This window comes from Equus przewalskii, chromosome 18 (assembly GCF_037783145.1).
Source record: "Equus przewalskii isolate Varuska chromosome 18, EquPr2, whole genome shotgun sequence".
In the NCBI taxonomy this organism is placed as follows: domain Eukaryota; kingdom Metazoa; phylum Chordata; class Mammalia; order Perissodactyla; family Equidae; genus Equus; species Equus przewalskii.
This window is the reverse complement of record NC_091848.1, coordinates 7,790,812-7,812,698: the sequence shown is the minus strand read 5'-3', so window position 1 is coordinate 7,812,698 and position 21,887 is coordinate 7,790,812. Positions and strand designations below refer to the sequence as shown.

General features: G+C 32.0%; 1 protein-coding gene across 1 annotated transcript in view; it reads left to right on the top strand.

The window, feature by feature from the left end:
* SI (sucrase-isomaltase) overlaps positions 1-21,887 on the top strand; it is an 84,527-nt gene that overhangs the window by 12,523 nt on the left and 50,117 nt on the right. The window contains exons 9-19 of the mRNA XM_070582175.1: positions 1,475-1,600; positions 2,238-2,369; positions 2,459-2,578; positions 4,832-4,945; positions 9,859-9,943; positions 10,792-10,909; positions 12,382-12,553; positions 16,184-16,300; positions 18,936-19,090; positions 20,158-20,242; positions 21,050-21,106. Of these exons, the coding sequence (XP_070438276.1) occupies positions 1,475-1,600; positions 2,238-2,369; positions 2,459-2,578; positions 4,832-4,945; positions 9,859-9,943; positions 10,792-10,909; positions 12,382-12,553; positions 16,184-16,300; positions 18,936-19,090; positions 20,158-20,242; positions 21,050-21,106 (1,281 nt within the window). The remainder of the gene's footprint in view (positions 1-1,474; positions 1,601-2,237; positions 2,370-2,458; positions 2,579-4,831; positions 4,946-9,858; positions 9,944-10,791; positions 10,910-12,381; positions 12,554-16,183; positions 16,301-18,935; positions 19,091-20,157; positions 20,243-21,049; positions 21,107-21,887) is intronic.

Below are 21,887 nucleotides of genomic sequence, written 5' to 3'. Positions count from 1 at the left end.
CTAACCTATTAGCGGTCTCAATATGTTAAAATTTAAAATATAATTAATTTGAATGACCAGTTTTAAGACAATGTATGCATAGAAAGTATAAAATTAATATTATATAAATTGATATAAGATTAATAAAATTTTACATACTTTAATGAAAAATAAACAAAAATAAATATATAGCACATACACGAGGGAATTTCAATCACATATCCAATCTCTAAAGAAATTTTGTGGAACATAAGATGTTTAAGAATAGATTTAAAAAATATAGACTTTTTGACAGTTTTATTTGATGCCAAGTTGTTTTTTAAACAAATTTAATGCTTAAATTTAAATAAAATGCAATAACCCAACATGAGTAGTTTTAACATAGTATATATTATACATATAATTATTAATTATACATAATATATTATTATATATTTGCCTAAGATTTTTAGGCAAATGTTATTTGCATATTACTACATATAGGTGTAAACCAAAGAAAATTCATCATGCAAAATAAAGTTGTCTTAATGTAACCTAATACTCAATTTTTAATTCTTTCTTTTTTCCAGAGGAATATTGGCCCTGAGCTAAAGTCTGTGCCAATCTTCCTCTACTTTGTATGTGGGTTGCCACCACAGCATAGCTGAGGAGTGATGTAGGTCCACGCCCAAGATCTAAACCCGTGAACCCAGGCCACCAAAGCACTATATGCCAAACTTAACCACTAGGTCACATGGCTGGCCCCACTAATTCTCAGTTTTCATTGAAAACAATTAATATCAGTTACACCCTTATTTCCACCTGCTAAATCATATTCTTTCTTGTTGTGATGAGACACTGATACTCGGTTGCGAGTGTGCCCTGGGCCTGCTTGGGCCCTGAGGGAGTGGAATGAGAAGGGGCTCCATCTGGCCCCTGGGGAAAGGGAAGAAACCAAGGCCCTGCATGTGAATGAGGAAAGTACCTGTGAGATAACTGGGTGAGAGCCCTGTCAAATATTTATTTTATTAATATTTTTGAAAACCAGGAGCAAAATCAGTGTCACAATGGAAGGGAATAGAAATTGTTTACTTTATGCATCTTTTCTCTTACACGATGACTGTTATTAATTCCTTCATTTTGTTGCTACAGGAAGTGGGAGTGTGCTGGCACAATTTCCTTTTTCTCTTATCTTTGGATGCTATTCTTTTATTCTCTTCTTAACTTTCCATGCTGCAAACTATATCTTTGCAATGCTAATTTCTCAAGCACTAACTTTCTAAGTTTTTAACACAAAATAAACCGAAGATGAGTGACAAAACATAAATGTAAGTTTTTCATAAAATTATAACAGAATATCCAGGACACATTTTAGAATGCAAATATCACTAAATCTTTGTTTAAAATTTTTAGTTAAACTTAAATGAATGTTAGAGATACAGCAAAATAAGAAACATATTAGCATTACTTTATAATGCTCTTTATTGAAACTAATTAAATATCCATTTACTTCAAGCTCATTGGACTACCAGCAATGCCATCATATTGGAGTCTTGGATTCCAACTGAGTCGCTGGAATTATAAGTCGCTTGATGTAGTAAAAGAAGTGGTAAGAAGAAATCGGGAAGCTGGCATACCATTTGTAAGTGGAATGAAGGTTTTGTGGGAATATATGTCAAGTTAAATGCTGTCACAATAAGAAATGTCGGAAATTGTCAGGATTATCATATATATGGATTATTAAGCTGCTTTTTAGCTATAAAGTACATATTAGGTCTATATGCAACACCAAGACCTACCTGAAATTTTGAGAACTGATTATGAATCACACCATAACAGAATACATGCTTAACTGTGAACAAAATCATTTCAGTTTTTTAATAGACTTTATCCTTTTGGAGCCTATATACTTTTTAATATAATAAAAACAATGTATTTTATGTAGAGTGTAAATTTTTGTTGTCTATGCAATGAATCCCATCATATATATATATGTAGCATTACAATATATATATATATGTAGGATTATGCTATAATAATAGCCTAGTACATATCCAGTGATCGTCACTGAAACAAATGTGAATAATCAGTTAATGCTTTTCTACTTTAGAATTAGGAAAACTAGTTTTATAAACAAAATCATTCTCTTTAATGGAATAAAATTAATCTAAGTTCATTTGCTTTTTAATCATTATATTTTTAATACAAATTCGTTGTACTTAAATACTTTTTCAGTACTATTCAGTATATTTATTGAAATATACTCTGCTAATTTGCAGGATACACAGGTCACCGATATTGACTATATGGAAGACAAGAAAGACTTTACTTATGACAAAGTTACATTTAGAGGGCTCCCTGAATTTGTTCAAGATTTGCACGACCATGGACAGAAATATGTCATCATCTTGGTATTGACCGATTATTTACTAATACATTTTCAGTATTTACACATTTGTAAGTTATTAGATTTTCTATAGTTTATTCTTTCTATTATTAGGACCCTGCAATCTCCATAGACAGACGTGCTGACGGAACAGCATATGAAGCCTATGAGAGAGGAAATGCACAAAAAGTGTGGGTAAATGAGTCTGATGGGACTACAGCAATTATTGGTGAGGTAAATCATTACATTCATTAAAGTCTTTTTACTCAGATGTTCTATTGTGCAACAACAAAGTTTTCATAAGTGTGTGTATTTGTGTGTGTGTGCGTATGTCCATATTGCTTTCAGATCTGGGTTTGATGTTTTGGTTGTGTAGAGAAATGTTAGACAGAGGAAATACTCCAATTATCTCTAAAGAAGTTCTTGTAATAAGACAGATAATTTGTAATGCTGTACGCAATTAAAACTAAAGCTAAAAAATATACTTTGTCATTACAAAAATTCAGATAATTTTATGCAAAATAATTGTATATGTAAATTGAGTACTTATGTACTGGGTATTAAGTTTCATGGTTTACATTTAATTTCACAATAAAATGATGAGATAGCTATAGTTAAAATTCTTGGTTTACAGGTGAAAAAAGTGAATTTGAGAGAGGTGGACTAACTTTCCTAATATCACAGAGGTAATAAGCAACAGAGTCAAGAAACTAACTGCCTAGCTTCCAAATGCATAATTTTTAACTAGGATTAATATTTTTTTAAAGACAACTTTGTAAGACATCAAAAGCCATGATACCTAGATACATTGACTTGGTAATTCTACTTAAGTAATTTAGTCAAAAAAAAAAAAAAAAAAAAAACAGGGGCTGGCCTGGTGGCGTATTGGTTAGGTCGCATGCTCTGCTTTGGTGGCCTGGAATTTGCAGGTTCAAATCCTGGGCCCAGACCTACACGCTTCTCAAGAGTAGCAGCATCCCAGAAACAAAATAGAGGAAGACGTGCACAGATGTTAGCTCAGGGCCAATCTTCCTCACCAAAAAAGGGAAGATTGGTAACATATATTAGCTCAGGGCTAATCTTCCTCCCACCAAAAAAACAGGAGAAAATATTAATTTATAGAAATATGTTTATTAGAGCATTATTTAAAATACTGAAGAATATCCTAACCATCACTTTTTATTACATTCACCAAAGTTAAAATTTCTGGTGAAAGTCTTCTTCAAATAGTTATGAGACCCATTAGGAAACAAAAACTGAATTTCATCCCCATAATGCCTATTAATATCTCACAGAGCACATTTTGTTAAGACGTTGCTCTGTCGGATATGGACAGATCAGATCAGATGGCCAATATGCACAACTTTGATATAAAACGATATTATTTATCTCAATTTATCTGAAATTGAATTTCTCTGGCCTAATGACATTTTTTTAAGTAATAGGCAAAATAATTTGAAGAAGCATAAATCATAAAGATGCAGCATAGTATGCAAAGTGTTTAATAGCATGCACTCAGATATGAGCTGCCTGGGTTTGAATTTCTTCTGTGACACTTATTAGTGACGTGACCTTGAACAATGTATTTAACTTAGCTGTTCATCTCTTTTCCCACCTATAAAATGGGTTTGATTTTAGTACTTACCTCATCTGTACAGTGGTGAGAAAAAGAGTACCTTCGTCCTAAAGTTCTAGTGAACATTAAATGAGTTAATAATTATAAAAATGCTTGGAATAGTGCCCAGCACTTAAAAAGTGTCATATTTACATTCGTTAAATAAAAAATAAACATACAAGGACTTTTTTTACTTAAACTTTTTGAAAGCAAATCCCTTTGGTAATGAACTGATGTATTTCTTTTCAGACAATAAATATATAGGTTTGTGTTTGTTTGTTTTTTAACTTAACCAACTATGATGCCAAGAAATAAATTTAGGTGCAGTCAAAATAGCAGCCTCATCCCATGTTCTCATATTTTTCTCTTCCTAAATGATTCATGTTCTCATTCTTTTTTTTTTTTTTTTTTTTTTGGTGAGGAAGATTAGCCCTGAGCTAACTGCTGCCAATCCTCCTCTTTTCACTAAGGAAGACTGGCCCTGAGCTAACATCCGTGCCCATCTTCCTCTACTTTATACATGGGATGCCTACCACAGCATGGCTTTTGCCAAGTAGTGCCACGTCCGCACCCAGGATCCGAACTGCGAACCCCAGGCCGGGGAAGCGGAACATGGGAACTTAACCGCTCTGCCACTGGGCCGCACCCGTGTTCTCATTCTTTATTTTAACTACTGTCCGTTAAATTCATTTTAAAGTAAGCCTGAGATTATTGTAAATTTAGATGGCACATTGATCACATATACTTAAATAAGTACAATATTATAACTTTCATTTTTTTTTTTACTATTTTTCTACTCTCAATTAGTTTGAATTCTCACTTATCATTTTCCCTTTGACTTATGTGTATATGTGAATGATCTCTTCTTCTAGGTATGGCCAGGATTGACAGTATACCCTGATTTCACTAATCCAAGCTGCATAGATTGGTGGGCGAATGAATGCAGCATTTTCCATCAAGAAGTGCCCTATGATGGAATTTGGATTGTAAGTAGCGATTTTAAATCAGTGATTTTGGACAATGAACATAGAATTATTTTTCCATAAAATAATTATTGTTTACCTGATATATTTTTAATGTATTAAACATAAAGTTAAAAGCTATTATAATAGTTTTCTAGAATGCACCTCATGCTTGTCACCTTCATGGGGTCAGAAAAGAAAAAAAAAACTAAAGACTGCAAATTGGGATTTTCTTTCTCCAGTAATACACTTTATGGAATAAATTTTATTTCTGTCACTATGGTGTTGTATCTTTATGACAAATCATTTATGTTTGAAAAACAATCAAGATTTAGAGATAAGCCCATAGTAGTGCAACTCCGAAAGCATTTATTAAAGTCTAAAATAGTCAAGCAATTGCAGCCATATAGGCCTGAATAAACCCTCACTCTTTAGAAATTTCCTTTTCAGTAAGTTATAGAATAAAACAAATCAAAAGTGGCCATAGGTTCTGTTTTATCTCAAGATAAATTAACAACAAACAACATCCTAGATATTGGTAAAGTTATTTAAGGAAAACACTAGTGTTTAGAAGTTTCTTTAGGGCTGACCTGGTGGTGCAGTGGTTAAGTTTGCATGTTCCACTTCGGCAGCCCGGGGTTCCCTGGTTCGGATCCGGGTGCGGACATGGTACTGCTTGGCATGCCATGCTGTGGTAGGCGTCCCACATATGAAAAGTAGAGGAAGATGGGCACGGATCTTAGCTCAGGGCCAGTCTTTCTCAGCAAACAAAAGAGGATTGACAGCAGATGTTAGCTCAGGGCTAATCTTCCTCAAAAACAAAAAAAGTTTCTTTAGATAAAGTTTCATATCTGTGGCTATTGATAGCCTGCTGCTAGGTTTATTGTATAGAATAATGCTGGATGGTAGTCAATGATGCAGTGTCTTTTGTTATGGAAACTATAACCACATTTGGGGAGTGAAACTACTGGGTGACCCCGGGATTCTAAATTTCAGAAAAAAGGTCTAATAACCCGAGCACAGGAGAGCACCAAGGATTTTGTTCAAAGGTATTGCAACTGTACAGAATTTTGGAAGGAGAGATAGTGGATATCCTCGGGATAGCTATCATTTCTTTGGCTAAGTCCACAATATCTCCACTTTCCTGAAGAGCTCATTATTCATTATTTTAATTATCTGTTTAATAACTCTTGTTTTTTCAATCATTTAGTTAAAAAATATTTGTTTTGCACCATCGATATATAAAGTATGTTGTGGGGAATACAAAGATAAGAAAACTGTATTTTCTGCTGACAACATGGAATTGAGCAAAAGATTAGCATAATCTTCAGGATTCCTATGATGTAAAGAAATCAAGATGGAGAAGTTTTAGTTATTTGACACAAAATCAGTGAGGTCACAATTACAACATCTAGCTGCTACTGGAAGTAACAAAATAAATGCGCACTACTGTTGAGTTTTGTTTTTAATTCTAGCTCCAATTTCAATTGTATTATTTAATTTATATCATTTCGGTATCCATGTATTCATTTTTTGTTCCTGCTTAGAAAACAATTTGAATCCACTAGAGCAGAGTTACAAGTACAAATGATACTTTAGGAACAGTGAAAGAGCATCTGACTGTGCTACAGAAAGAGAGAATACTCCATTTTCTACATCCATTGAAGACTGAAATACCTGATTAATCTCCAAAGGGAGGTGGGGAAGCGAGAAGGAAGAGCATCTGCGAAAGGCAGAGTTGTTCTGTTACTAACACAGAAGCATTTTGACTAATGCTTTAACAAAAGAAAAAAACTCCATCATAATTAGTATGATTTCAAGGCTCACTAAATATCACAGAATTAATACATACTATGTATAAGCAGTGGATATTCTGCTGCCAGCTATCACTTGAATAACCAAATCTTACAGCTAAATTGTTTCTCTACTTCTTTCCCTATTTTCAGATTATTTTTTGATAGAATAATATACAGTAAAAATATGTTGTTATTTAATTGATAAAATTTTATTTTTATGGCAAATTTAAAAATAGTTTTATAATTTACTAGATTTCTAATTTAGATTTTATGCTAATGTCTTTGAATTTTAAGTTTAAATATTAAAATCACTTTGGAAATTGATGTGAGCTTAATTTTCACTGAAAAATAGATTTTTGCATATAAAGATATGCTTGAATTCTCTTTTTCTGCCCTGTTCTTGAAGAAATCTCCAAATCCTTGAGAAATAAGAGCACACTACTGAATTTGGTATAATTAAGACTAAAGCTGTGATTTCAAAATAAAAGTGTTAGTCAATATCTTTAAAATTCAAAAGTATTTCCATTTTTCTGAACAAATAGGCATATTCTTATGATCAATTTTTGTGGTTGTTATAATTTGATTCTTAAAAATCTAATACAAAATTGTACCATAAAGAAATCTAATAATTTAATATACGGTACTAGGAAACTTAAGATTCATTGAGAAGATACATCCACGTACATTCATATATCCAAATAACTGGAGGCTTACTTGGTTTTAGTCTCTGCACATTTTATGGAATTGTTATAAAAATTAAAGTATTTAAAAATTCTTTGAAAATTAAGACTATTTTTATTTAGATTTAGTTTAAATGTGAAGTTATGAAATGCCACCAGGTTTTTATATATAGTTTTCAGTGGATTTTAAATAAAAGAAGCTTCAGAAACATCGGTAAAAATGATGCTAACAATCCCTAGAAATAATCGTTACTAGACTTGAGATTATTTGAATGAAACTTGAATATCTGTAGGTGTATTTACTACTATCAATCCGCTGAGATCTTTGACGCGTGACTTACAGTGCTTTGAATCTCCTGATTGTAATACTGAAAATACTAACCGAATTCACTTGTACATGATGTTAAATAAACGTAGCATCACTTAAATCATTTGGTTAAATTAGAGAAGAGTATTTTCAGAATATTCAAAATGGCAAATACACAAAATACACTAAAAGAGATACAAGCAAATTCTATTAAATTAAGTGTAGTAAGTTTAATCTATTAATAATATCATCTTGCCAAGCATACAAGACATTTTAACAAAAGATAATCAAATCTCAAAGGCTGTATTTGTTGTAAAATATGGTTAAAAACATATAAAAGTGTTTACTTTTTCCTTTACTAGGTTAATAATTTATCTGCTGAAGTACAGAAGACTTTTTCCCCTTATGTTGTGAACTAGTAGATTTATCACATTCTGATTTAATCCTTTTTACCTGGTTGTATGATAAAACCATTAAATATTTTTGATCAATCCTTTCATGTGAAATCAATGAAATTTTTGTTAAACATTATTTTTATTGTTAAATTACATAAATGATGTCCATTTTGAGTTAATGTTGGAAGATTCTATGAATTTTATTTCAAGTTTGCAAATACATGAATTATGGAGAAGAACATTAATTTCATAGTTAAATGTTTTGCCATTACATTTTCTCAGTGAATATTATATACAAGAGTTGTTGAAATGGTTTAGAAAAAGACACTTGAAATTTAAAATAATGTGACTCAGTTCTCAATTACGAATGTCAACAGTTTGAAGTTGTTTTTGAATTTAATTTAATGGGTGAATTCATGAATAAAAAATACTTAGGTTTATCTAAAATTATTGGTTGTGTAACTATAGCATCTTTTTGTATTAATTTTACTGGACATAGGAAAAGAAAATTGAATATAATATTCCAGGTAATCTCAATAAAATATCCCCAATGTATACTTTGAATAACTACCTCCTTTCCCTTCTTCATGGTTCTTAAGAAAACATTTGGGAAATGAAAGCATTTACCTTTTAAAATCTGTATCACAGTAAGAAATGTATTCTTTTTCTCCCTCGAACACCCTAATTTCTCATATTAATTCCATCTGGGCATTATATGGATAGGAGAAGGGAAGAGTAATAAGGAGAATATACTTCTTCTGAGGAAAACAAATTTAGCAAGGACTTGACTGTGAGGCCTTTGTGAGAGTGTAGAACATATTTCAGAGATGTGGGAAATACGGCTCAAACATTTATAGACATTCTTCAGTGCAATTAACAGAGGAGAAAGAAATATATATTTCTTAAGCCTGTGTCGCATGACTTTATGTACATTATTCTTTTTAGTCCAAAGACTTGATTTAACTGGTTATTGTCACAGAACTAGTAAGTGACAAGTTTGGGACCTAGGTTTACATGGCAAGAAAATCCATAAACACAATACCCTACAACTCTTTCTCCAAGAGATGTTTAGGTCACGAGTTCTCATGAAATGGTCCAGCAACCCTAGGGTTCCCTGAGATTCTTCTAGGGATTTAGTAAGGTCATAACTTTTTCTTAGAATACTAAAATGCATTTTACCTTTTTTTCTCTTTTTTTCTCTTATGAGAGTGTAGGAGATGTGGTCTAGGCAAAGAGTGCTGTGCCTAGCTGCTAGCGAGGCACATCATGGAAACTAGACAAGTGCCAGCAGAAATGAACAAATTTTGTTGAATAAATAAGTGTGTACAATGAAACGTGTACAATGAGAGACTCACAGTGAGAAAATTGGTATAACTATTTACAAAAGACTGTTGCTCAATACTTGTAATTAATGTTTCATATGTATAATTAAAACTAGGTAGATGAAATACATTATGGTTGTATGCAATCCCTGAATTCCATCTAAGATATTTCTATTATCTAGTATATACATTTATGCAAAAGCTAGTAATACTAATTTTTTCAGCTTAATGACTTTTCCATCCCTAGAGGTACAATCAAGTAGTGAGTATAGCTAAGTAAGTTTGTTTTTAGGTTGATAGCTTATATTTGTCTTCTAGGAGTAAAAGAACATCATTTATCGCATGTAAATAACATATTTGCAAACATTTAGAAAGTTTCTGATTATACGATTGATAATTACTCAAAATCTACTCTTCTTCATTTTATATCTATTCAGGACATGAACGAAGTTTCCAGCTTTGTTCAAGGTTCATTGAAAGGATGTGATGTCAACAAACTAAATTATCCACCTTTTACTCCTGGTAAATTGCATTTGGTTATCTACTTACTATTAAGTGGGAATAATTTTCCTTGTTGACTGGCAAATTCTAGCATATATTTCTAAATCACAAACTTTAGCATAATTTTAAAACCCTGAAACTAATGTCCTTTTTTGTTTTACTTTTGGCCAAAATATTTGTGCCTAAGAAAAGGAGCATCACTTTAAATTTTGGTATAGCATATTGATTTATCTTTACCATTGATAAATTGCCAGTGATTAAATAATTAATTGTCTGTACCAAACGTGAATAGTTATATCTCACATATTCTAAAAAAGATGTTTTTCACTATTGAAAGTGGGTAAAAAATGTAACCAAAGAAAAAGATGTTATCTTAAGGGACTAGATCGCTATGAGAATCTGAAGAAAGATGAAAATAATTATTGCAAGACTATGTAAGCTTGGAAATCAAAGCACAATAAAAAACTGAAAAGCAGAGATTTGAGTGGTTTGTAATTGCGTAATAGGTCTACAGGTGTAAAATTAGATTATATATAAATAAACTAATCTACTATAAAACTTAATTGGTCTATAGTCATACGATGCACAATATAGATGCGTATATTTCCATATTCATGTTAAAGGCTATTTTCTCCATGGATTCATTCACTATTGAAGTTAGGAAGCAGAGTATTTATTAGTGTAAGTGTAAATCTAATGGTTAATCAACAGGAGTGTAGGATGGAGACCTAATTGGAACTTAGCTTAAATCGTTGTCTTGCACTATTTTTAAGCTAAGTATGGTATTACATAGCACATCATTTAAGGATTATAAAGTTTAAAATGGCAAAATACCTCTTAAGAAATGTTTATTATGTATTTTCTCTAAGATATTCTTGACAAACTCCTGTATTCCAAAACAATTTGCATGGACGCTGTGCAATACTGGGGGAAGCAGTACGATGTTCACAGCCTCTATGGATACAGCATGGCTATAGCCACAGAGCAGTAAGTACAATTTCACTCAGAAGCCCTTTCATATTTATTCTTTAGAAATATATTTGGTAATTTACTAATATGTTTGGAAAATCACAAAAGTAAAAAAGGAAAGAAACATAATATTTTCATGGTAAAAAATTAGGACATTAAGAGTATCAGTTCTTTTAATAATATTCATGAATTTGAAACTTCGTCATCAAGAACTACATGATGTATGTATTTACCTGATTCTTTTTTAACTCATAGATTTAAATTATCCTTCAAAATTTCTATTCAGTTTGCAGTCTCTGAATATAATTGTGTCCTAAGCGTCAACTTCACAGTTGGCCTGGGAGAATGTTACTTCTAGAACGGCTTTATTTTTCAAAAACAAAAGTTTCAATTAAGATGTAGTTTTGTATGCAGTATCTCCCAAAGTAATTTTCTAATGCAGTGTGTTACTTGTATATAAAAAAGGACCATGATACAAAACAAAGGAAGGAGACCATCATATGTTAATTGCCTGCTATTTTCCAAGCATTATATAAGGACCTATAACGCAATAGTCAATAAAACCCAGATCCCAGTCTCAATAAATTTTTAATTTTCTCATAATTACACAACTATTGTCAAGTTTTAATTCAAACCCATGTTTGTCTGGTTCCAAATCATACCATGATATCAAAACTTTTACATACTGTCTTCATAGTGTTTACTTCACTTTTAAAACTCAATAGAGCATTATATTATTGCACTGTATAAGTAAATAAATTCTGGAAGGAAAAAGTAACACTATAGTTCAATTTTATAGAGGTAATAATATAGAAAAAGCCCCTGAGAATACTATTATATTTTTACTAAGATAGTCTGGATAATTTTATATACTGAATTAAACTTTTGTATCTTTTCTTGATTATGTCCTATTTATGGAAAAAAAATTGTCAATAGTACTCAGATACCAATAGAAGTGAGATGAACAATGCTAGTAGTTGTGGATGGTGAATTTCTAGAAACAAACGAAATAAAATGTCTCTCAAATATGTAAGTTTTATCTTAACATTACTTGTTAATATTTGAAAATGTAGACATTAATATGTAATTAGTATCATTGCACCACAAAAATATGTATTGGCTTCAAGTTCAGATAACTATAGTTTACATTATAAAAGGATTTTAATGAGTTTAAATCGTATATTTCAAAAACAAATGTTGAGTGGATACAGAAAGGCACCTCTTTATTTAATTCGGTAAAGTCAGTCATTCAAAGCCTGAATCACTGGTAAAAGAATTCCTTTATCTGTGTTTGATCAGAATGTGTGTAAATAAGTAAATATTGATAGCTCAAAACAAAATTGATATAAAAGATTGCTAAAATAGTTCCAAATATTATAGCTTGGCTCTACTAATGGTAATATATGCATTTGAAATTAAAATTTTAGGATTTATAACTATCACTATTATTTTAAAACAAATCTTACTCATTACTTTGATTCTATTTTTAGAGCTGTACAAAAAGTTTTTCCTAATAAGAGAAGCTTTATTCTCACCCGGTCAACTTTTGCTGGATCTGGAAGCTATGCTGCCCATTGGTTAGGAGATAATACTGCTTCATGGGAACAAATGGAATGGTCTATCGCAGGAATGCTGGAGTTCGGTTTGTTTGGAATGCCTTTGGTAAGCAGTTTCATACAATGTTATTTATAACATTATGAATTACACTTAATTTTGTAATAATATCATTTTAATGATTTTTGGTAAAATGATTAAAGGTATGTCACAGAAAAATTCGATCTTTATTCTCAGGAAATTTACGAGAAAAATAAGAATATGGATGATGTCTATAACATTCAGTATTAGAGTGGGAAAACAAATGAAGAAAATTCAATCAAATAAAAATAATTCATGAAACAAGTATCAATATAAACAAAGCAAAGAAAAGCTTATATAATAAAAATAAAGCACCATATAAGATGGTAGGGAAAAATTCAAATGCACTGGTAGTAAAAGTCAATGGTAAAAATCTAAATATATTTAAAATATTATATTACCACTTTGGATGAAAGATAAGCTAATGCTTTGTATTTAAAAGCTAAAATATAAAGATAGAGAAAATTTCAAAATTTTAAAAGCAAATAAAATTTATACTAGGAAATTCTAAACATAAGAAATCTGGTATTTGTATCAGGCCAAAAAGAAGTATGCAGCGTTGATGTTGAGCACTAAAGAGAACTACTACATAACAAAATCAATGTAAAATATATTATGAAGTTATAGTGATTCATTTATTCTTTCTTTGATATGCACTGAACAAAACGAAAACCAAAAACCAACCAAACAAAAAACAGCTAACACACCAACACACGAGTCTTGAATTTGAAAATTAAAAAGCATATTAGCAAATAATTCATGAGTTAAAAAATAAACTGAGTGGAAATGGGGGAAAAAAACCCTTATTACTGAATGATAACAATTGTACCTCAGGAGCCAGCCTAGTGGTGTAATGGTTAATTCTGCATGCTCTGCTTTGGCCTGGGGCCCGGGGTTCACCAGTTGAGATCCTGGGTATGGAGCTACACACCATTCGTCAAGCCATGCTGGGACAATATCCCATGTAGAAGGACCTACAACTAGGATATACAACTATGTACTGGGGCTTTGGGGAGGGAAACAAAAGAGGAAAACTGGCAATAGATGTTAGCTCAGGGCCAATCTTCCTCACCAAAAAATAAAAACATGGCTTTAAAATAAACAAACTATTGTACATCATATCAAAACTATGGGATATTGGCTAAATTGGTACTTAGAATATTTATGTTATATAAAATATATTAGAAATTCGTATTTACAGCCTTCAATAAAGAAAGGCTGAATAATAATTCAGTGAAATAATGAGTGAAATGCATGAACTAAGAAAAAGGAAAAAGAAATACAGAATAAACCTAAAGGAAGATGTTGGTAATGAAAATAAGAGAAGAAATTAATGCAATGAAAGCCAAGTCTCTAGAAAAATTTACACAAAGTACAGAGGTGACATTTTGAAAATTTGTCTATAATTGAACAATTTATAGAAAGTTTCGTCCAAAAATGGAGGGGAAAAAAGCAATGGTACAATATATTTTAAGATGAGGTGTTCTATATTATAGCAAAAAATTAACAAAATATAACCAGGAGTAAATATTAAAACTAAATTTTGGACTGTTTTTGAGAAAATTAAATAAAGATATACCATGTTCATCAATAAGAAGCCTCAATAGATTAGAAACATGCATTTTCCCCAAACTATTATCCAAATTTAGTGACATTCCAATTTAAACTATAAAGGAAATTTGAGGAACATAAAAGATTATCCTAAACTTCATATGAAAGACAACACAAATTAATTAAGAAAAGAGCTCAAAGATTCGCCCTACCAGATAAAACAGTAACATAACACAATGGTACTTGACCGTAGACATTCAAATAGATTAAAATGGCAAAATAAGACACAGGCCCATTGCATTAATGGACAATTGTTGAATGATAGCACTATCACCATAGATCAGTTTGAGGAAAGAATCAACTATTCATATAAACAATGGATTATCCATTTAAAAAATAAAGTAAAATGGATCCATGTCTCACACCATACAAAAAAATTAATCCCAAATGGATTAAAGACCTATGTGTGAAAAATAAACTTAAACATTTTAGAAGAAAATATAAATGGGTGAATTTATGACCTAGGGCTGGGGAAATAATTTCTTAAACAGAACGCAGAAGGCAAAAATAATAAAGAAATATGTATAAATTTGACTACAACAAAATGAAAACTTCTATTCATGGAAAGAGTATTGCAGGGGGCCAGCCCAGTGATGCAGTGGTTAAGTTCGAGTGTTCCACTTCGGTGGCCTGGGATTCACTGGTTCGGATCTCAGGTGCGGACCCATACACTGCTTGGCAAAGCCATGATGTGCCAGGTGTCCTACATATAAGTTAGAGGAAGATGGGCATGGATGTTGGCTCAGGGCCAGTCTTCTTCAGCAAAAAGAGGAATATTGGTGGCAGATGTTAGCTCAGGGCTAATCTTCCTAGGAAAAAAACCACAGCATTTTAAAAAGTTAAAAGTTACCTGAAAAACAAACAAACAAAAGTTACCCACATACTAGGAAATTATATTTTCAATTCATATCGCCAGTAAATAATTTATATTCAATGTAAAGTACCTACTAAAATCTATAGAATGTAAAAACAATAAAAAAATTATCAATGGATATAAACAGGCTATTCTATAGAAAGAGAAACCCACATAAATTCAATAAAAATATGACAAAATTCTCAACTTCTTTAGTAATAAGAGAAATGCAAGTAAAAACTTTGGTGAAGTACATTTCATATACATAGGTGGTAATAATTAAAAGTCTGAAAATATAAGGAATTATCATGAAAATGGAGCAATGGGAAATTTCATGTTCTGTCATTGTGCTTTCAAATGGTTACAACCAATTTTGATTAAACAATGGACATTTCTGGTAAACCAGGAAACTAATCATATGTATATACATATGTAATCATTGAATATGAATAACTTTTTTACATATTTACAAAGAAACCTATATATAAATGTTGTAGAAGCATTTTCATAGTCATTGGATCTGACACAATAAAGAACTAGAGCCACATTAACATAACAATTGCACAAGGATAGAGCTTTGAGAAAAAAGTGGAGTGCAATGTAATGCATACAACATGCCATTTATATAAAGTTGAGAAACATGCAAAACAATGTTATATATTGTTTATAGATATATATATTTAGAAAAATAAAAATACTTTTATAATTTATAAATTTAGCAAATACTAAATTAAGCATAGAAATTTTTTCTCAGGGTCCTTGAAGGAAGAGAAATGCAATTTTATATGGGTACACCTCTGGCAATGTTTTTTACTATTTTACTCCTACTGTAATACATTGTAAATGGGAAAATCAAATCATGGGAGGTGAATTTTGGATTAAGAAGCAACACGTTTTAATAATACAATTTCACCTTCTACATTGACTTAACAATGCTTAGATCAAAGAAGAAAAATACACAAGGCTAAGAAAATGTATAAAGAGACAGTGAAGAAAAGAGTGTAAAATAATGCAACTAGTGGCAAGTATGTAGCAAAAATGGAAAACAAACTAGGTTAAGGAAGAGTATATGAAGACAGTGAAACAAAAATATTGTAAGTAACGTAAATTAATCAGTCAACGCATAAAATGTGATGCTCTGGGAAAATTTGAGGATCTTCACACTATAAATAATAGATATATTTGATATTTAGGTTGGAGCAGATATCTGTGGATTTGTAGCTGATACCACAGAAGAGCTTTGCAGAAGATGGATGCAACTTGGAGCGTTTTATCCGTTTTCTAGAAACCATAATGCTGATGGATATGTGGTAATTGCTTCTTGTTCTCCATATTTTGAGATCAAACATAATCCTATTCTTAGCAACGTATTTAAATTAATTTATCTAGATGAGACAAAGTCTGAAAATTTGTAGCATAATTTGTAAAGTTAGAGACCTCATCTCAATGCCTGTAAATATTGTGTACATAAAAAATTGCCAAATAAGCAAATCATAAGGTAGTCACAACATAAATGTTTTATTTAAGCCTAAAGCATATACAAGTTTGATAAATCACAGTATTTTAAATTAAATCCAAAGCTTTCTGAGTCTGGATTCTTGGATTCTAATGGTATAAGTTACAGGTAACTTTTCTTTAATAAAAAATATAATATCAAGGATTTCCAGGTTTGGTTTCATTAAACGAAACACAAGAAAATAAAGACACTTGCAAAGGTGGTTGAGTCCAGAGTCTTTCTATAATAAGCAAAATTGGAATGACAGATTGGAAAAAATAAAACTAACACTTTTAAAACATGCATCTGAATTGCTAGGCACAGAAGCACAAGAATACTGAGCTATTCTACCAGCCCTGAGAATTCAGCATGCTGTGGCCTCTCATAGGCACGTTTTTTAGAGGGAGCGGGGAAATTAGGTGAAATCGTTAAGTGAATTAAGTGCCTGTTGGTTAAGAAATTATTCACTGTTCACTGACTAGTTACACATAGGGCCTTAATTCTGTTTGAGAAGAGGGACAATTGCTCAGAGGTCAGCCGGGAACAAGGCAGGATAGAGCAGAAGTTAAAGGTATAAATTGGATATTAGTCACTTCCTAATCTACCTAAAGCCAGCCCTGGCGGTCTAGTGGTTAAGATTCGATGCTCTCTCAGCTTGGGTTCCTTTCCTAGTCAGGGGAACCACACTACCTGTCTGTGTTGTCATACTGTGATGGCTGCATGTTGCTGTGATGCTGAAAGCTGTGTCACTGGTATTTCAAATAGTGGACAGATTTCAGTGGAGCTTTCAGACTAAGACAGACTGGGAAGAAGGACCTGGCCTCTCACTTCCAAAAGAGTTGGCCACAAAAGCCCTATGAATAGAAGTGTGGCATTGTCTCATATAGCACTGAAAGCTGAGAGGATGGTGCAGAAAGACTGGGCAGAGCTCTTCTCTGCTGGACACAGGGTCACTAGAGGGCGGAATGGATTCAACTGGCACTAACAACAAAGTAATCTACCTAAATGGTGCTTTCAAGAAATTTGTATTCATGGGAGGTCCAGATGCCAATTACATGATGCTCTGTTCATTTCTGTTCTCCAAAAAGCAGATGTCAAGACAGAATTAAAGACTTTAGAGATTTGTTGGTGAAACACTTGTGAAGGATAAAGGGGAGGAAGCAGGAGAAGAAAAGTGGAGGGAGCCTTCAGATCACAATCCAGATCTGAACCTGGTGAAGATGAAGGCAAGGATGGAGATTTGATAGGAAGAGTTGTGTACTGCAGTCCAATTCTAAGGATGTTTCAGCCAGCTCAATGGAGTGATCACGGCAAAGTTGCCCATTGGAAGAGTCCTGTATCTCCTGGAAATGGGCCTGAATACTATTCCCACCATGTTCATAGATTAGCTAGGATCAGCAAAGCGAAATATGTCTTCAGGGTAAACATGGTGGTGAATCCAGGGAGGCTGTAACTGATGCCCTCAGTTAACTTTGTTATCCATAGCAGGGGATCAAAGCAAGTTTGCTCACGACACTGCACCTTGGCTGAATGGCTAGCTTGAGCTCAGCAGGGAGACTGTTCTTCAAGTTGCAAGCCTGCAGGCTGGCCAGGCAGCTGTGTCCCCTATATACCTGGGACAGCAGATTATGTGGGCCTATCCTTCTACTGCCAATGTCAAGGCACAAGGTAGCAAGTTCTCAGGTAGCACATTTCAAGCCCTTACTTGAATATGTCACATGTATTAAGACTCCATTGGCCAGTGTATGTCATATAGCTGAGCACAAAGTCAAGTGGTGGGGAAGTCCACTCCACCTTTGGTGGTAGGGACCACAAGACTGTGTTGCAAATGTTGTGGGTATAAAAAGGCAGGAAAATTGGCACAATAATTCAATCTACCACAAATAATATAGGTGAAAAATTCTTTGCGAAAAGATTTTTAAATTTTATTTGTGTGTATGTAAATAAGAAATATCTAATTTAAAATAAATTTAATTAAAACATATATCATGGGGGCTGGCCCCACGGCTGAGTGATTAAGTTGGTGCGCTCCACTTCGGCTGCCCAGGGTTTTGCCGGTTCAGATCCTGGGCGCAGACATGGCACGACTCAGTAGGCCATGCTGAGGTGGCCTTCCACATGCCACAACTAGAAGGACCCACAACTAAAATATACAGCTATGTACTGGGGGAATTTGGGGAGAAAAAGCAGAAAAAAAAAAGATTGGCAACAGTTTTAGCTCAGGTGCCAATCTTTAAAAAACAAAAACAAACAAACAAGAATATATCCAAATGAAAACATAAAAACAAGAAATATTTGCATACTTTGATGATGAATAGCAGTAATCTCAACCTTTTATAAACAAGCTAAAATATGTACAATTTACTTTTTAAAAATAGATTAAATGTTTCTGTTTTAATTTTCATTAACATTTTAGCTTTCTTATTTCCCTTTCTCTTTTTATCCCATAGGAGCAGGATCCAGCATTTTTTGGACAGGATTCTCTTTTGGTTAGATCATCAAAATACTATTTGAATATTCGCTATAGCTTATTACCTTTCCTCTATACTCTGTTTTACAAAGCCCATAAGTTTGGAGAAACAGTAGCAAGGCCAATTCTTCATGAGTGAGTAGCATGTTTAAGAATTTTAATATCTTTTGAAGTACAATCAGATGTGTATTGAAAAATTAAGGGAGATAAATTAAGATGTCAGGCAGATTTCTTCAGCTCATTTTTACATTTGTGTAGTTTGATAAACTGCAGAATGATACTAGTAAACATAATTAATTTGGTAAATTGGAAAAGATTAAGCTAGAAACGTGAGAATTGAATATAACTTAAAAGGAAACAGATATAGAGATAGAATATATTGGGGAATCATCTCAGTAATTATTAAATATAGAATTTTTGAAAGCATAATCCTGTATATATTGTAAACTCTAAATAGAGGTCAAGAATATACTATAATTACAAAAGAATTAATTGTGCTTGTCTTTGTAAATCTTGACGAAAGCATGAACTTTCCTTGAGAAATGACAAAAGACCCTTTCAAATCCAAGTCAAAATGGGAGTTTATAGGGGCTGGCCTAGTGCATACTGGTTAAGTTTGTGCATGCTTGTGTGCATTTTGGTGGTCCAGAGTTCGCAGGTTTGGATCTTGGGAGCAGACCTATACACCACTCATCAAGCCATGTTGTGGTGGCATTGCACATATGAAATAGAGGAAGATTGGGACAGATGTTAGCTCAGGGCCCATCTTCCTCACCAAAGAAGGGAGTTTATAATGAAAAAGTTTAAAGGGAAGAAAATAAAATATGAAAGATTTATGATACCTTATGAGTATATCTTTCAGGAGAAAATGAATTAAACAAAATATTTGTTTATTACAGATAAAAAGTATCCTTTTCATATATGATAGAGTTTTCTGTGTCCCAGATGAACTATTTTCCTCCCTCCTTCCCTTCATCCCCTCCTCCTTTCTTCCCTCTCTCTCTCCTCTCCTTTCTTTCTTCTTTCTTAAGTGTCAGATCAAACCATAGGATGTAAGAACTATGGATTCAAAATTACGTATCAAACAAGTAAAATTAAAGCAAATAATTATTCCCAGGGAAACCTGAAAAGATAAACCAAACAAGAAATATGGATAAATTTATTTTGCATCTTTAGATTGTAAATGTTGTCATTGTTCTTAGGTTTTATGAGGATACGAATAGCTGGATTGAGGACACTCAGTTCTTATGGGGCCCTGCATTACTGATTACCCCTGTCTTGAAAGAGGTATGTTTTACAATTTTAATGGTTGTTGCTTAAACATAACTTTGTATAACCAAATCCATGCTAAATGACAAAACATCTGGGTGATAGATGTTACTCTATAGACTGTTTCAGCCAGATAAGTGTTGAATTGAATTCTAAAATGGAGAAGAAATTTTGAAAAATTTAAAAATATTAAGTAGATTTATGCTTTTCAAATATGTAATGTATAACTGGAGAGAAGAAAATTTTATAAAGTAAGTGTTTTTCTGAAAAAGAAAGCTTTATTTATGGAATCAAAATCAAATCTTATGGTAACAATGAACTCTCATTTAAGTAAACATAGACATTGAAATTTTGCTAAACTGTAAATAAAGGAGAACTTAAAAGCAAGCTGATCATATGAAAATTTTGAAAAGATAGTGGAGTGAGATATTTGGTTTTCCCTATTATTTAAAAGTCTATATGCCCAAGCAAATATACAGAAATGAATGTGTTCAAATTCACAATTGCCATGTAGATTATTACAATACAAGTGCATGCATGCATTATTTTAGTTGCCACTTAAATTAATTTCATCTTTGCTTTTGGTATAGTTTACATTATATTACCCAAAATGAGTAAAATAGCCTATTGATTATTGTTTATAGTAAATGTAGGAGTGTAACAACACAAAGGAAGTTTTTTCCTTTGACTATGAAAATCCAACAATATTTGATGTGATTCTCTTATGTTAAGTATCGAAGTAAAAATAAATAAATATAAATATATGTGTGTGTATATATATAAACATACATCCATATATATATATATATATTATCTTTATTTTAGGGAGCAGATACAGTGAGTGCATATATCCCTGATGCTACTTGGTATGATTACGAAACTGTAAGTAACTTTAATATAATAATATACTCACAAGTATTATATTGTCAAACTTCTGTCCATGGAACTTAACTCTAAACACATAGCATATCTATTATAAGTATTTCCGTTATTTTTATAAAAAAGAAGAAGAATTACAAATTTGAATAATGTGTATAAATTTTGTTGCAAATGATTAATAGAAATTTATATTCTTTAGTATAAAGAGTTATAGTATTTATTTTTAAATTGTGGAAATAAAAGATAAGAAGCAACTTTGGAAATGAATGGTGACTTATTTTAATACTTTTTCTATTTTATATATCTATCTTGTTGCCAGAAGAGTTGAGTATTGAGCTAGTCTTAAACATTTGTTTTTACATGGTACATTCAAACGTTTGGGAAAGGTTTTCATTACAACCTTGAAAAGGCAACATAGCAGCATTCATACACACAACCTATTTCTTTAATTAACCAAGAGTTTTTGAGAAGTATTTTAAAAGGCATTATTTTACATATCACATATATTTACTAAACAGACTCTTTATTTTTATAGAAACAATGATTTTTTTGAAAAATTCTTTCTAAAGACATCATTAACTTTAACCCAAAACAAAGAATAAAAAATAGCGCTAATTAAGAATAGTGTTAATTATTATACAAGGGGAATGTTTTCTCTGTTTGATTTTTTATTTTTTTAATTTTTTAATTTTTTTTTTTAAAGATTTTATTTATTTTTTTTTTCCTTTTTCTCCCCAAAGCCCCCCGGTACATAGTTGTATATTCTTAGTTGTGGGTTCTTCTA